This window comes from Denticeps clupeoides, chromosome 7, assembly GCF_900700375.1.
Source record: "Denticeps clupeoides chromosome 7, fDenClu1.1, whole genome shotgun sequence".
Lineage (NCBI taxonomy): Eukaryota > Metazoa > Chordata > Actinopteri > Clupeiformes > Denticipitidae > Denticeps > Denticeps clupeoides.
The window spans coordinates 6,696,580-6,714,255 of NC_041713.1; the positions used below are offsets into that span (position 1 = coordinate 6,696,580).

General features: G+C 42.6%; 2 protein-coding genes across 2 annotated transcripts; both read right to left on the reverse strand.

Moving 5' to 3' along the window:
- Positions 1–175: 175 nt before the first annotated feature.
- On the reverse strand, positions 176–3,884 carry LOC114793700 (ras-related C3 botulinum toxin substrate 1). Its single transcript, XM_028985800.1, has 6 exons — positions 3,474–3,884; positions 2,548–2,619; positions 2,199–2,316; positions 1,779–1,841; positions 1,512–1,671; positions 176–1,423 (listed from the first exon to the last, which is right to left on the reverse strand). The coding sequence occupies exons 1-6, from the start codon at positions 3,506–3,508 to the stop codon at positions 1,293–1,295; spliced, it is 579 nt and encodes a 192-aa protein (XP_028841633.1). The 5' UTR covers positions 3,509–3,884; the 3' UTR covers positions 176–1,292.
- An 839-nt stretch (positions 3,885–4,723) lies between these two features.
- Positions 4,724–17,382, reverse strand: LOC114793615 (ral guanine nucleotide dissociation stimulator-like 1). The gene is made up of 17 exons (XM_028985639.1): positions 17,107–17,382; positions 14,797–15,086; positions 14,231–14,275; positions 13,908–14,077; positions 13,561–13,691; positions 13,250–13,480; positions 13,037–13,140; positions 11,499–11,583; positions 10,166–10,237; positions 9,693–9,779; positions 9,572–9,604; positions 8,701–8,822; positions 8,468–8,557; positions 8,181–8,301; positions 6,642–6,932; positions 5,398–5,512; positions 4,724–5,273 (listed from the first exon to the last, which is right to left on the reverse strand). Exons 1-17 carry the CDS (start codon positions 17,128–17,130, stop codon positions 5,125–5,127), a joined length of 2,160 nt encoding a protein of 719 aa, XP_028841472.1. The 5' UTR covers positions 17,131–17,382; the 3' UTR covers positions 4,724–5,124.
- Positions 17,383–17,676: the final 294 nt, after the last annotated feature.

Here is a 17,676-nt window from a genome sequence, read left to right on the forward strand (position 1 = left end):
TTTGAATTATTTATATATATGACAAATGAGAACAGAGGCAGAATCAGCACCTGTAAACATTGAGTTTCCAACATTTCATCGAAGAGAAAGAAAATTCATGGAGTTGAATAACTGGTTTGCATAAGAGGAAGAACCACAAGAAAAAATATTGTCAATGAAGTCACATGACACACCACTCAGATGACTATTTATTTGCTTTTCCCCTTCAGTTAATCTATTTACCCATAACAGGGCTAAAACATTGGCTACAATTGCAGAGGACACTGTCTGATGTGCAACAGCAGGTGGTTCTACATCATTCTTATCACCAGCGCCTCCAAGGACTTGGGAATATGCAACAGTGAAGCTTGAATTGCACACGACCTGATTTTGCCTCCAAATGCAAACAGATTAAAGAAGTATGAACATTAAACAGTATTTACACTAGAATGTGTCAAGCCATAAATGATTCATGCTACTACAAAAAAAAAAAAAAAAACTAATCAAAAACCCAAATTAAAAGATACAGAATATGGCAAAACATACAATGCCAAAAAAAGAAGTGTTACTTTGGCTAGAATGATCTAAAATACACAGCTGCAATAAAAGGGTGCACTATAAATGCCCGTCAACCATTAAGAGTTCTATATATAAAATAATGATTTAAAAAAAAAAAAACTGTCAGCTTCATGGTTAATTGTGTTGTGCTAAAGAGTAGCATTCGGACAAGATATCAATCAGAAACAAACAAAAGTTCAAGACCATTTCCCACTGAACAGAACAAGGACAACATTTCCTTGTCTATGTTAAACAGGGGGGAAGGGAATCACTGTCAGTGCTGTGGCAAAAGAAGAAAAATCTATGATTCGCTACAGAATTTATTACATGCTCCAAAAGCACTAGGAAGAGTTAAGATCAATAGAAGCATTGGTACGCCTTCAAAGTGTTTCATTACATGAAAGAAAAAAAATAAAGGTAATACAACCAGTACTTTCAGTGTTTTTGGCATTATCTCCATACGATACCATCTGTAAACAAAACTAGGATTCTTCATGGGGGGGGAAAAAAAACTTCATGTAAAAATTCAAAAAAGGCATCTGGAATATTAAGATTTAGTGTCTACAACATAAGGGGGGGTTTTCAAGGTAGTGTTTGGCCCCACCCTCATCTACTAGTAAAAACAACTTGCTTAGATGCAGCTGAGATACAGTTATACTGGTAGTTACAATGGGAACTCAGAACAGAAAACACTGATGCCCCCTCCCATTTTTTGCTCTGTCGCTCTTTCTCCGAAGACATGTCACAGCCTGAATTTAAAGCAGCATGCACTTCCTCTTCCTCTTCTTAACCGGGGGAGGACAAAGCACGGCCCTGATGGCTTCATCAAACACCGTCTTAAGGCCACGTTGCGTCAGAGCAGAGCACTCCAGGTACTTCACCGCCCCTGTAAGAAACAAACAGTATTAAAATTTACAGAGCGATACAGATTGAAAAAAATTGGATAATTGATAAACAAAAAAAAAAGGTTGTACCTATTTCTTTAGCCATTGCTAGTCCCTGAGGATAAGTGATGGGGGTAAGTTTCTTCTCCTTCAGCTTCTCAATAGTGTCCTTGTCATCTCTCAGATCGAGCTTGGTACCCACAAGAATGATTGGGGTGTTGGGACAGTGGTGTCTCACCTCAGGGTACCACTATTGAATAAAGGAGTTGGTGGACATTATATACATATACAGCACAAGATTACATAATTAAATATTACTGACCGACTGTAAACCTTGTGCCAGACGTGGACATTTACCTTCGCACGGACGTTTTCAAATGATGCAGGGCTCACAAGAGAGAAGCAGATCAGGAAAACATCCTGGTTATGAGAATACAGAACACTCATTAGTCAGCTTTCCTCAAAATGACTCAGACGGATAGAAAAAAGGAAAAGGGTGCGACTTCATGTTAGGTACAGGTTATCTGATCTTTCTAGTGCCAAACTAAAACGAGAAATGGGAGTGGCAAGGTGGAAAACGAGGAAAGACATTATCAGCTCCACAAAGTTACAATCAATCGCTTTAGGAAATGCAATACAAAAGGCTCCATGTCATTATGTTAATATATTACTGTGTATAATTCTTTTAAAAAAAATGCCAGTTGTATAACTTTTTTAGCTGTTAATATTTGACCTCAGTGTCCCTTGGGGAAGGCGGACTAAGAGGAAGTACGTTACCGTCTGAGGATAAGACAGAGGGCGTAGCCTGTCATAATCTTCCTGTCCTGCCGTATCCCATAGTCCAAGATTCACAGGCTTGCCATCCACCATTACATTCGCGGAATAGTTGTCAAACCTGGGACATGACGACAAACATGACTTCACACTGAAATAATCCAAGCCTAGCGAGAATGTAAATATTCACAATTATGCCGTGATAAATTAGAGAAATGTAAAAATGAGCAAAGGACTTCTGCCATGTCCAGAATGTTATCACACAATCAATAAGTTATACTTGTGTTTGTTGAGAATTTGATAAGATTGAATGGATTCAAAACGGGACAGGCGCAATGTGGGAATAACTCACACAGTGGGGATGTACTCTCCGGGGAAGGCGTTGGTGGTATAGCTGATCAGCAGACATGTCTTCCCCACAGCTCTGAGAGACAGAAAACGAGGACAGAATGAGCAGCCTGCACAAATAAATAAAACTGGACAGTCCCCATGACAACACGGGGGTCCCACTCCTTCTGCGTGGAGAAATGCAGCCTCTCGGCCCCCTTTCAGTGCAGGTCACCGGCTCCGTGGGGCTTAATGGACACGGCTGATCTCGCAAGGGGAGCAGGTGCGATATCAAGACGTCGAGAACTCCCACCCAGCGCCCGTCTCAGGAAACAAAAGTTGCAATCGCAGTCTGAGCACACAAGCCAGTCTGTTCCCCATTCGCAAGATTTCCAGATAAACCCCCAGATCTACCCCCACACCTCCCCAGCAATCCCACGCGTGTGAAAGGAAGGACGCTGCTGGATAACGTCAATGTTTATGAAAAAATAAAAAAATAAGATAAAACGTTGGGGCTTATTACGAGGCATACGACCATAATTAGTCAATATAAACTCAGTGTCACAACCAAATGCGAAAATAAAAAGAACGCTGTCAGCAGCAAAAGATTGAACGAAGTAACTAACAAACCGATTAGCCCGCTAGTAGCCATCACGTTGCATGTACGTTACAAAAACCCAAAAAAACACGTTTATTGCATCAGATAACTACAGTTAAAACGAAACGCTCGGCACCACGTAAGACAATAGCGTAATTACTAAAAAAAAACATCTAAGAGTTAAAACTTTTCACTCTGTTGCTCTATGTTAGCTTGTTAGCTTAGCCGCTAACATTCTCGGGGCGGCTAGCACGCAGCTAACGGCAGATGGCAACAGCACAGCTGCGTTTACGGTCACGCAGTTGGCGTGGTGGATTAAAAAAAAAAAGTCGAGGGACCCTCGAATTACTCACCCGTCGCCGACCACCACACACTTTATGGCCTGCATCGCTCCGCGGAGTGCGGACTTCCTTCCCGAACTTATACGGGCGGCTGCTTTGGCGCAGCAGCGAACGCACTTCTCGGGGAGAGAAAAGTTGGGAGAGAACGCTAATTACGCTTCTTAAATCTCCTCGGCGGACGCAGTCGTTCTTCGGTTTGCTTTCCCGTAAATTTTTTTTTTTAATACGACCGAAAAGAAACCGAGGTGCGAGCGCCGAGCTATTCGTCGAATTCCAGGCGACTTCCTTTCGAAGCTGCTAACATTCCCACGACGCGTCGACTTGGGAAGCGGCAGGCAGCGAGACACGCCAGCGGCCACCACCCCAGAAAAAATTCCCGGTCGTACGCGGTGGGACGAAACTCCGGCTGCGGCGGTGGGCGTGTTCACGCCGATGGTGCGCAGGCAGGATGGTGCGGGGCGTGTTCGGGCCAGGGACACGGGATCAGATTCAGAGTTTCAGCCGCGCGGTGGCAGTGATTTGGATAAAAACGATCCGTAGCTGCGGCTGCACGCAAATGAATACCGCTGACCAACCGCGCTACAGCTCAGTTCATGCACAAAAAAACACACATGGACATCTGGGGGGTTTGTGTATCAGCAGGTTGCAAAAAATATTCCAAGATGTTATCATTTATCAGGGCTTTTGACATAGCTTAGTGGTCGGAATGTACAGTACAGGCCAAAAGCTTGGCCACACCTTCTCATTCAGTGTGTTTTCTTTATTTTCATGACCATTTACATTGGTAGATTCTCACTGATGGCATTAAACTATGAATGAACACATGTGGAGTTATGTACTTAACAAAAAGGAACTCCTTCAAGACTGCTGGAAAACCATTTCAGGTGACGACCTTTTGAAGCTCATCGAGAGAATGCCAAGAGTGTGCAAAGCAGTAATCAGAGCAAAGAAACTAGAATATAAAACATGTTTTTAGTTATTTCACCTAAGTACATAACTTCACATGTGTTCATTCATAGTTTTGATGCCTTCAGTGAGAATCTACCAACGTAAATGGTCATGAAAATAAAGAAAACATATTGTATGAGAAGGTGTGTCCAAACCTTTGGCCTGTACTGTAGTTACTTGCCCAAAAATACCTCACAATGTCACACAAACCAAAATCTACATTCAAAATTTTATATTTTTTGCATGTAATTTGTGAATGTATCTTCAGTATCCAAGTGGATAAGTGGAACTACCCCCACTGAGATGTACCTTGTTTTCATGAGTATTGCACTTTATTTGTCTTTGTCAGGGTTCTGCAGATGTAATATTACATATTGAACTGGTACTACATTCTGAGGAACATTCTGATATCACCGGATAAACAGACATGGAGCAGTTACACAGATGGACATAAGTGTGCATGTCAAACAAAAACAATGACAGTGACACTAACATCTTCGGTCATTGAGCATTAGCTGTGTTTCTTTCCTTTTCATGGCGGAAAGTCATCTTGCAGAGCTGTAGCTTGAGTTCAAAAGTCAAACCACCAAGTGCATGTCCTTGCAGCTCCATTTATGTTTTCCAGATTACATCTACAGTCGAAATAAATAAAACCAGGCCGCGAGGTCCAAGTCATTCGTTTTGTGGTAACAAATCCATACAACAGATGGCGCTGTTACTTTTGCCCTCCGTTCAGCAGGCCCAGGCTGGGCGTGGACACCAGTGGTTTTCGGTTGCCTTTGGGACAGTGGCGGAGGACAAAGTCGTAATTGGCAGATGTTGACATGGCATAGTAGACGTTGGCCTTGTCTGGGATGAAAAGCTCTGGTGGAAGAGAGGATTCGTTCTCATTGCGAGTAGTTACAAGAAAACTGCCCCTCTGCTTATGGCTAACAGTAAGCCCCGGTACAAAGTAATGTCTAAACACAAAGTTAAATTTTCACCTCACCTCGGTCCTGTGTCAACGCCTGACTGAGGGTGAAGTCTTCCTTGCTCAGACTCTCGAGGTTGTGTTTTTCCAGAGCCCTCTGAATGACCTGGACAGTCTTGTCTTGACTGGTAAGCTGGAGGAACCACAAACCGTTATTATTATTACTATTAATATTATTAAGTGGGCAAACAGTGAGAGGTTAAGTTAAAGCAGTGCATGGACTTTTTCAGGTCAGCGTTATCTTGAGAACACCCAGTTTGGCATTAAGACAGTTGTACACACTGTACGGAAACTGAAAGTCTATTATTAACTAGTAACCCAAGAATGTTGCACTTTTCTTAAAGGTTTTGAATGATCGTGTACAGAAGAAAGAACAACAGTGTGATTTTACTCAGGTATTTCGCCACTAATATTAAAGCATTGCTTTTATTTTTAATAATGAACAAAAAAAAAACATCATGGTGAGGAAGACTGGCTATGTTGTCGGCACAGAACTGGAAAACATGTCATCCATGGTAGAGCAATGTATGCTGAGCAAGCTCCTGTCACTCATGGATAATCCAATGACTGCCCTGTTCCACAGACAGACTGAGAAGGTCGTCTCACCCCATGCCATGAGACTCTTTACACCCATCACGGAGGAAACGCTAATATTACCATCTACACCCGCATCACTTGGTTTGCACCGCAGCTCTTAATTATGCATCTTTACCCTACACACGAATTATTGGAGTGTCTTAGACACCTGGCAACAAGTTCCCCTTGTTACCATGTCGATATAGTGTGTACTACATCAGCTCCTTTTCCACAATATGTGTACTCTGTAGCCTCTGTCCAGAGAATTTTGTCTATGTTGTCTTGTCCGTCTTTCTGTCTGAGAATAGGCACTTCAAATTTCAACCATATTGGGGCTCCAATATTTCAATATCTAAAGATTTCATAAAGGCTATCCTTCAGGTTTAGGTAACTATGAATCAAACAAAGAATGGCAAAAATGGCAAAACAATTGTTTCCATATTTAAACCTTAAAATCTTTTAATCCACCTAGTGTGTGTGCCTTTGGACAGGACAGAAGGGAAGAAACCAGAGAACCCAGAGGAAACCCGCGGGGAGAGCATGCAAACTCAGCACACACAAGGTCGGAGCAAGGATTCAAACTCACAACTGTGGAGGTGTGAGGCCACATTGTTAACCACCACACACCAATTGTAATTTGAAATTTTGGTCACACACACAGCACAAGTTTGTGGGGAGAGGCGCACCAGGATGCTCTTGTACATGTTGCCGTTGCTGCTGTCGCCGCACTCCACGCTGACTCGGATGATGCAGGAGTCGTCCACCTGGCGGTTGTAGACTGGCAGGGAACCCGCGGACACAGTACAGGGGGAAGGAGCACCAGTGCTGGGTGAGTGTGGAGCTGCAGCGAGTGGAGAAGCTGGAAAAGCAGACAGGTCTGACTGGGAGCCAGAGGTAGTGGTGGAGGTATTGCAGGAGTCTGAGCACATGGATGATGGAGAAGAGTCGGCTATGCTTTGACAGGATCTGGTTGGGGACTGGACACACAGAGATGGCAAGTTAATAAGCCTATGAGAGCTAATAATCATATTTAACACTGTTTTATTGTATTCTATTTTAATGGCGCCATTCCTTCCTGATGAGGGAAGAAACAAGTGAGTGAGATAACAGCAGTATCCATGCTGCATCCTTGATGACTTACCATGCCTTTACTGTACTATACAATGCAGACGATTGCGATATGGTGAAAACAGGCTCTGGGATTTTTTCTTTTGGATGCCAAAATTCAGGGACCAGACCATATTTAAATGTAGATATAAATCTAAAGCCATTCCAATTTGGACGGCCCTACAAATGCGGCCTCCCATGGAACAACCAACCCCATTATTTATTGAGCACATCTATTCAGAAGGAAAACTTGGCTGGGGAAAAATTTCCTCCAGAAAAAACAAAATACAATTTGATGTGCCCGTGAAATGGGCTGGTATAATTGTAAGGAGCGTTACAGGCGGAAGCGCTATAATGACCTCACTTAACAAGACAATCAAAAAATGCACTCAACAAAAGTGTGTGTGTTCTATATCATTTCAGCTAACACTAGTTTCTCCACACTTCTCATATGTAAACTATAGCAGGTTTCTTTATGCTAATTAAGCACAGGTGGGGCAGTGGTGGTCTAGCCGTTAAGGAAGCGGCCCCGTAATCAGAAGGTTGCCGGTTTGAATCCCGGCCACTGAGGTGCCACTGAGCAAAGCACCGTCCCCACACACTGCTCCCCGGGCACCTGTTATGGCTGCCCACTGCTCACCAAGGGTGATGGTTAAAAGCAGAGGACACATTTCACTGTCTCACCGTGTGCTGTGCTGCAGTGTTTCACAATGACAATCACTTTACTTTCACTTTTCACTTACAGCGTCACATTTCTACAATGAAAAATGTTAAAGCACTGCAACAATTCAGTTGAAATCCCTTTTAACCAAAGAGCTGCTACTTGTCCTAAGTATTTGAGTGCTATTTTGAGTGGATCACTGATGTATGAAAACCCCAGGGCATGTTGGGTTACCATTGAACATTCCTTCTCTCAAGGACAAACGCCTCAGTGGCTCTTCACAGGACTGAGGGTGGAGCAGATTTCCTAAAATATAATCATAAGGGACTCGACTTGTTTCATGTTATTTACCTCCAGGGACAAAAGTCCACATGAGCACCGAATACTAACCAAGAAAAACACAAGCTAGGCCAAGAACAAGCTGGGATCATTATTTTCTTTATGGAATAATCTGTACCTCTAGTCTGAGTGGAGACGAGTTGGAGAAATCTTCCATCTCTGACCCACTGGAACCAGAGGATGACACACTGATCTGATCTGTGTGTAGTTTCTTTGAGCCTTCATTTAACGTGAGAAACCTAAATACACACACACACACAAACACACACGCACACAAAGGCTGATTACTACATTATTGATCATTAGACTGGGTAATAAATTCACTGCTGACAGGAGAGTTGACGATAATCTATGTCGTGCATATCAAATGCATATCTCCCTGTTATATAATGGACCAGCACTCACGAGGACAGTTTCTTAGTGAGGGTTTTGTGATTCCAGGAACTGGAAGGACAAGCGTCCAAGGGAGGCTCCAAATCACGGGACAGCTCATAGCTAAAGGGGATGAATGGGCACAAAACAACACACACACACACACACACACACAAAGTTCATGAATAACTTAACAAAATGGAAAACAAATGAGAATATATTCTATATAGCTAGTTCATCTAGCAGAAGTGGCCTGTGAAACCTACCTCTCCTGATCAGACAGCAGCCGCGGCTGCTGCAGCCAGGCGGCAACCTGGGGATGGCGAGGGAGCGCGTACTGCAGACAGGAGCCCTGCAACTGGCGGATCTGAGAAAGAACCTCAAACTCCTGCAGGAAAACGTTCAGGAGGGAGGGAATCGTGAAATACTGGCAAAGATCAGCAACGATCTTCATCTTAGATTGTATCAGTGTATTCACTGCTCAGCCATAACTTTATGACAGATGGGGATGACAATATTGATTATCTCGGTACAGTGTGGTTAGATAGCAAGTGAACATTTTGTCCTTGAACTTCTGCTAGATGTGTTGGAAGCAGAAAAAATGGGAAAGTATGAGGAGCTGAGCTACTTTTCTCTAGCGCCAAATTGTGGTGAGCCAAAACTAGGATGCAGTTTTGTAGTGGTCAGAACCTACCAAATGTGGTCCACACTGATGGACATTCAATAGAAGAGCTACTGCAAATGTTCCAATCCATTCGCATAGCTGTTACTTTGACACATACCGCATACCTAAATACTGTTGCTGACCCATGTTTATATAAAGTTCATGCCTTCCTTGAAAAAAGTACTAAGAAAACAACGAGTTCAAGGTGCTGAGTTGGCTTCCAAATTCTCCCAATGGAGCCTCTGTGATATGTGCTGCAAAAGCAAGTCTGATCCATGGAGACACTACCTCGCAACTCAGACACCACCAAAAACCCTCAGAGGTCTAGTGGAGTCCTTGTCTCAATGGATCGGCTTTGGTGGGAAAAGGGGACCTACTCAACAATGGTCATTATTTTATGGCTGATGTACTGGAGGATCAATAGTAAAAATACTGTGCTGTAAATGTATAGCAAAAAAAAAAAAAAAACATACCCTCCTTCGCTTTTCAAAATTTATAAGGCCTCCCTGTTGACATAAAGATAGAATAAAATGTCCATGAGTCATAATTCGTAATAACTATTGTTCTTTGTGTAAACATCTGCATTTTTTTTACCTCCACAGTATCTGGAAGGGCTGTGTCTAGCATTGTAAGCACCGTTAGATAGGTACCCAGATATGGCACAACCCCATTACTGGTACTCTGTGGAGAGAAAAGCACAATCTTCTTTATGTTATACACAGATTTTTTGGCAATTTCCAATTGTTAACTTATCTCATTCTATATCTACATCATATACATTTATGCCTCAAGTGCTTGAATTTTAGGTTCTTAAATCTAACTATACTATGTTCTTTAAGAGACAGTTTGCCTGGCGTTGCACTAATTGTAGCATGACCTTCTTGTGAAAACCACTGAATTGGCTAAATTCTGCCCACATCCCTTGTTTCCCTTCTCCATCACTGCGCTGCCCTCGGGAGCTGAGTCTGCTTTTTCACTGGCAGTTGTCTTCCAATCACTGGTGTCACACCAAGCCAAGTGAAGGATTTTTTTTTCAGTGAGAACGGGATTTAAGGTTCTATGATTACCATCTGTCTGGACATGGGACAATATTTGGAAGCCCTGGGGGAAAGGTTATCCATGGGTGGCTGGCTTCCATCCTAAAAGGGAAAAAGGTAACACAACAATGATGTAACACTTAACATTTACAGACCAGTCACGTGAATACCACAGATTTAACTGCTCAATAATGCATCATACAACTTCTAATAATGGCCCTGTCTCCAACAATAGCTGGTCCCTAAAAAAGTGCAGAATAGGTCACAGCATGGAACAAAAAATATGTCAAGAATGACAGGTAGTTATTCTGTGCAATTTAAAATCTACAATTTTTAGACATTGATAAGACCCGTATCTACTTTGCTAATAGTTTTTTTTGCGGATTAAAGTAGTCAGGGAGCAACTGAGACCGAATCTCTCGTCAAGTGGATTAGGATGTCCTACTGAAACACCGAACTGATGCAACATTGTGCGAATATGATCTTCCCTCCCTCACATGCCCGCACACACAGGCCCACATGCATCACTGTGCCTTAGGACACTCATGTCCAACCTGGGGCTTTGCTGACGCACATTTTGGAGGGTTAAGCAGGCACAGAACTCCTCAGAGCTCCTCAAGGACAAATTTAAGTGACACGAGAGAATGTGTGTAAGAGTGTGACTGAATGCATTCCTCTTATGAGCACGTCTGCACGTAGTGTCTCACACCAGCACCATTCAATACACGATGGGCTAAAATTATTATACTTTTTATTATAATCTTTAAAAAAAACCCACTGGATTTTACTGGAAATGCTAAAATGCACACACACATTATCACTAATTATCTTGCCATGAACTGCAACGGTCATGCCTGCACATCTGTATTTGAGTGAACAGCAGTTGAAGTAGAAGGACAACATGGGATCTCCTTGCATGCATGCCAGTGCCTAAACAGCAGGATGCTTGGTAAACTAAAAACTAAAAAAGAAATCTCTCTTTCAGCAAGCGAGTCAATAATTAAGTGGCACTTTTCCATGTGCTGTGACCAGCTCGGACTTGAACCTGAGCCAGTTTCAGTGGCCTGAGCCACAGCAGATTATTTCACAAAAGATTAAATTGTGTGCTTAAAAGATTTATGGCAGCAAAGAGAAGTTTCATTTCATAATTACATTTCCAAGATTAAAATGTTTCGGGCTGCTTTCCAGGACAGCACTGAACAAGAAACTCCCATTAAGTAGGTCAAGTCTTGCTTAACAGGGTAGCGAATGGTGACCCACGTGAGTGTGTTCAGGTTTGAAAGTATAAAACGCAACTTTTTTTTGTTTGGAATTAAAAAATAAATGTAGTCTTGTCTCTCTAGGGGGTTCATGTTGTTCTCACCTCCACTAGGATCTCTCTGCTGGTCAGCACACAGTTTTCATCCGGCAATGTTTCGCAGAGGCCTTCAAAGATCGACATGCTTTCCCTGAAGTGCCCGAAACAAAGTTTTTTTAATCATCCGGTACATGCACGAACATAATCCATACATTTAGCACAACAGGTACTATATAGGCACTATATATAGTACAGGCCAAAAGTTTGGACACACCTTCTTATTCAATGTGTTTTCTTTATTTTCATGACCATTTACATTGGTAGATTCTCACTGAAGGCATCAAAACTATGAATGAACACATGTGGAGTTATGTGGACCTGGCCTCCACAGTCACCGGACCTGAACCCAATCGAGATGGTTTGGGGTGAGCTGGACTGCAGAGTGAAGGTAAAGGGGCCAACAAGTACTAAACACCTATGGGGACTCCTTCAAGACCGTTGGAAAACCATTTCAGGTGACGACCTCTTGAAGCTCATCGAAAGAATGGCAAGAGTGTGCAAAGCAGTAATCAGAGCAAAGGGTGGCTATTTTGAAGAAACTAGAATATAAAACATGTTTTCAGTCATTTTACCTTTTTTGTTAAGTACATAACTCCACATGTGTTCATTCATAGTTTTGATGCCTTCAGTGAGAATCTACTAATGTAAATGGTCATGAAAATAAAGAAAACACATTGTAAGGGAAGGTCCAAACCTTTGGCCTCTACTGTATGTACTACATATATGAGGGCCCGAGGAGCTTCTGTGAATGTCAGAATGTCCACTGATGTCCTGTACACAAGGCCTGTTACGAGCAAAGAAAATGGTGGGAAACAGGAAGACGGGAGGAGACACAATACAGCTTGGCATGTGACATACTGAGAGAACGGGGTCTAAATTGTCCAGAAGGGGACGGGAGTTTTTTTGCACTGTTTCAGACATTTTGAAAGTTCATTTTCTTGCCTTATTTGGCATTGCTCTTAAATGCTGGTAAGCAACAAGCCTTAGACCCAAAGTGCTTGATAGTTTGTCTGATGGGTTTCCTTTTTTGCCTTTGTTGTTTTTTTGTTTGTCTTCTTGGTTTGAGACATAATGACGGCTAGGAGGGTACTTGGTTCCTTCTAGTACCTTCCTTCTAGGCGGCAGTGGTTGCCTTAGGGGTCTAGCGATTAAGGAAGTGGCCCCGTAATCTGAAGGTTGCCGTTTCGAATCACGATCCCCCAAGGTGGCACAGAGCAAAGCACCGTCCCCACACACTGCTCCCCGGGCGCCTGTCATGGCTGCCCACTGCTCACCAAGGGTGATGGTTAAAAGCAGAGAACGCATTTCATTGTGTGCTGTGCTGTAGTGTTTAACAATGACAATCACTTCACTTCTCACCAAGATACAGAGAGTTAGCAAGCACTTCTTTTTTGTTTTCTTCCATAAATCCCGAAGACATGCTATTAGATTAGCTATTGATCCAAACACAACATGTCTATTATAGTGTCACATTTGATTGGAACTGCTCTTTAAAAGCAAGATGACAAATGTCAATGTCATGATGTACAATCTGATCCACTAACCTACAAACAGAGGCCCACGACTTCCTCAACCTATAGATGGGATTGGACTGAAGGGCAGAAAGGATGGCTTTTAAAGACGAGAAGTTCTTCAGTGCCCTACACTCCTGTTGAAATGGGACAATTTGCGAAAAAGCAACAAAATATTTGATTATCCTTTGACACAGGATGCAACAAAAATGATTTGCTTGACGTCTAATCCATAGAATGCTTCACCTGCGCCACCCGAATCCACTTCTCTATAGCGCGTGCCCGCTGTGCAGGGCTTGAACATCGGCAGGCGGGACTTGAGGTGATCGATGGGCACAAGAGGGACGTGATGACCCGGTTGGTGATGGCGTTGAACTGAGCGATGGTGGCACGAACTGTGGGGGAGACGTCTTCCTTGTCCCTCTGTGACCACACGCTGCCCAGGCACTGGAACGGCACCACCTTCATGAACAGCTCCTAACACAAGTACAATGGATGGACAATGGTAAACGAGATGCAAGCCTGTGATTGGCCAGTCCGTGGTGGCCGAGACTTACACAGTCCCACTGGGTCAGCTGCTCGCCAATGCTTGTGACTGAGAAGTCCATGAAGTCCCCTTGACATAAGGGGTTCTCTAGTTCCAGCTCTGCCTCCTCCGGTTCTTCCTGTGGCTTTATAACTTCCAGTACTAGTCAGGGAAAGAACAACCAGTCCTAAGTACAGTTGAAGAGGACAGTGCTTCTCTGTCCTACTGCTCTAGACAGGTTTGGTCAGGTACAGTTTATTATTATTATTAAGTGTGTGCCCGAACAAAACCTGAGGATTATTAAGGAATAGAAATTTCTTCATCAATGGCGAGACTGAACGTACAAAGACAATAGATTTATGGGGTTGCAGTTCATACCTTGGCCCTGAAACTTCTTCATCAGAGCCTCACATCGCTGGGCAAGAGTGTGGAGGCAGGGGTGCTGGCGAAGATGGAGTAAAAGGTACCGAAGGCCCTGATGATGTGGGGGATCCCAGAGGTCATCACTGCATTCCTCAAGCCATGTGTGTGCCAGCGTCTGCAGCGGGCTGAGGGACACATTCAAACATCTGTCAGCCATGTTAAACATCACTAGATACACCTTCAGTTCAAAAATGCTCTTCAACCAGCATCTCATTCCTATAGCAGATGACCTTTTTAAAAAAAAACAACAAAACAGGATTGATCAGAGAGGCTCTGACCTTTTATAGCAAATAATGTTGTCCGCTTCTGAAGTAAGATGGCGTCTGTAGGATTGAAGAAGAAAATGGACAACAATAAAGGATTTGCAATGGAATGAATGGCCACAGTGGCTACCATATTCTGCTACTGAACACATCTGCTGTGGTCTGGAAAGCCGTATTAGATCCCTAGTAAGCGCAACCTTTTATCTTTCACATCAAAGGTGCAACAAGTGGGCAAATGTGGCGGAGTTAAATATAGGCCGATGCAATGATCTCAGCTACCCATCTGTGTGAGAGAATAACTGCTGTTTTTTTTTATCTTGTTTTGAACAGACCTATTCATTTGTGTCACAACAAAGTCTTTGAAGGCTCCAGCTTTTTGTAACCAAGTTAAACAAGTTTGGCGCATTTTACGGCAAATTGCAGGCGCTTAGCCTTCCAGCCTCAGCCAACTATAAACACACTGCGAACTTGAGGTTTACACTCATCGGTGACATATTCTAGCTTGAAATGTTTTTCAGAAGCAAGTTCCATGAGTTCCATCATGAGACAGAGAACCTGTTTTGCCCAGCCAGGTTACCCACCTATGGAAGAGCAGCTCGATGAGCGACGAGGTGTCAGTGAAAGTTCTGTATGTGGAGAGGAGGATTTGTCCGTAGTCCTGCTCCTGGCAGCCAGGATCCAGCAGGTGTGACACAATCCTGTCCAGGGTGGCCGCCTTCAGCCTTCGCACCTTGCTCGTCCGGTACTGGACAAACGCTACGCAGGGCGGGGAGTCGCCGGTTTCGGCAGGGGACTGGACGGGCTCCCGGCGGAGTGTTATCCCATACACTGCGCCATCCTCAAACTCCTCACCCCATTCCTGTACAGGGTCCTGGGAGAAGCATGGGGAGATATCAAAGTCAGATAAAGTTCATAATGTAGTAAACATTAGTCCTTAACCCTTTCAGCCTCTTCTTATTCAATCCTAGGCACATTTTGAAAAAAATTCAATTCAAAAATGTAACCCCAAACTAGTGAAAATATACAGATTTTTTTTCAACTAGAGGAAAAGTTACACAGAACGTATATAATCATAATCAATGTATTTGTAATGATTCCAGCTAAGAATATTGTTTTGAAGAGCCTCAAGTATTACTAGTACAAATGCTTAAATATAATAGTTAGGGGTTAGAAATTGATGATCATGCAGCATTATTAGCATAGTTATGTTTCCTTTAAAACTCATATGCAACTGCTTCACACATTTTAGTGTAACAAATCATTTTATAATCACACAGACACACACTTAATTTTGCTTAAGATACTTAAGCAAAATAATATTACACTGCATCATTATTTACTTCGAAACCTCATAAACCACAATAAACAAGTCCTACAGGATCACTGCTCAGCTCAGGTCTCGTAAAACATTATTTATGTTTTTACTACAATGGCACCAGTCAGTGAGTTGAAAATATTAACTGTAGGTCAAAAACAGCAAGCCTGGCTGAGATGTTCCTGGCAGGCAGTGTTTATTATCTACTGAAACCACCCAAGGAAAGTGACAGGGTCATGGGTGGCCAAGGCTGATTGGTACACATGACCATCATTTCTCATCCACCTGAAAGCCTGGAATGCGGGTTTCATGTTGGTGTTATTTTGACACATAAAAGATTGTTGAAGACCACATATGGAGCAAGAAAATTATCTGCAAATTTAGGATCATGGTAAAAAGTTCAAGGTGTTTATTTGGCCCCCAAATTACACAGATATCAGTCTTATCAGGCATGGGATGTGGGATGTGCTGAAAAAATAAGTTAAATTCAGGGAGACTCAGCTGTACAACTCCCTGACTCTTACTTCTATGCATTTAAGCTCTACAGTTCAATATCTTCAAGGCAGACTTGGCGTGGGCTGAATTTGTAAGCAATGAACATTCAATTACGACCACAAAAGCTTGGTGAGGGCCTTGTGGAAAGATCTTTTGCTAAAATTATGCAAATACAATTTACATTTGCACTTCAATTGTCCTTCAATACACACACAGCGCTTTGTTCTCCCTCCTCATCATGCATATTTGCTATCTGCTGTAGTAGTCTGTAGTAAAACTGAACAGTCAGGTTTTAGATGTACTGATGTTAAACGGCGTATCCTCAGGTCAGCAGCAACAACAATGCCAGTAATGTAGAGAATGAGTTAGAGACGGAGCATTATCAGTTTTAAATCAGCATGATGTCACACGCCACAGGTGCCTGATGGTACGTGATGGTGAGCATGACAAGCGTACATCGCATTTGTTTAAGACGCAGGCGAGCCTGTTCTGACCAGGTGGCTGTAGGATATAAGACCAGTTCATACAAGCAAAAAAAATTATTTGACCTCAAAGTGCATATTTTATGGCATTAGAAACTAAAAGCAAGAACATTTTACATTTCTACATTTTTACATGTCTGGAGACAAGGCACATTATATATAGAACTCATCTAGTTTCATATTACAAAACAAAGCAAGGCACAAACTGGGACCAAAACATCTGCAACTAGATATTTAGACTCCTGACCCATATGCTCCAGTATGACTGGTATGTACAGTAGGGTGTATCAGTATCATTATGAACATGTGGTGTGATACCACACGCTGGACGGACAGCAGCAACTGAGCGCTACCATAACCTCCTTTCCTCCCACACCCAGAAGCCCCTTACATTCTACAGTAGTCTAATGAATTATGACCAACAGGTGCCTATATGATGGAATATTACTGCCGGTCTGTCTTTATCAGTAATTCTGATTATTTCAAGGGCACCACTTGACTGTTTTACAGCACAGCCCTGACACCAAAAGCAACAGCTTTGCACAAAGCCAAGCAGCCTTAAGTTCTAACACAAATCAGTTGAATTATGGAGCCATTACCATTGTTAGTTGCCATTTTCCCATTTCTTTATGATCTTCTTTTGAAAAAGATTAATAATCCATCGTCTTATCAGCAGTTAAAAGTGTAACACACCTCCAAAGTCAACAAAGCTTAATAAAAAAAAACTTTAAAAAGTAACACTCATCTATTAATTATGGAAAACTGTACGTTTACTGCATTTTTATTCTAAAACTAGAATAAACAGCGAAAATAGATGATATTCCTCAATAGTCAATAATCCTCCGTCCCTGCGGTCTGCGCGAAACACGTTCTAAATTCACCTTCAGCTCAGGACTCATACGCGGTGGGAGGGGCTTAGGCAGGAAGGCGCTTCCTTATTTGTAAAAGAGGGCGTGTCCCCGTCCGTTGTTGGTGACGTAAAACCTGGTGCCGACTCACTAATACTGTTCATACACTCAGATCGACTTCTCAAATCTACTTCTTGTTACCAGTGGCTGAAATAATTTACGTTTGTTGATTTTTATTTTGGTCATGCAGAATCGTATTTATTGCAGACGCGCATCAGTTAGCGTTTATTTTCTAAGACTTAACTTGGATACCACTTTGAT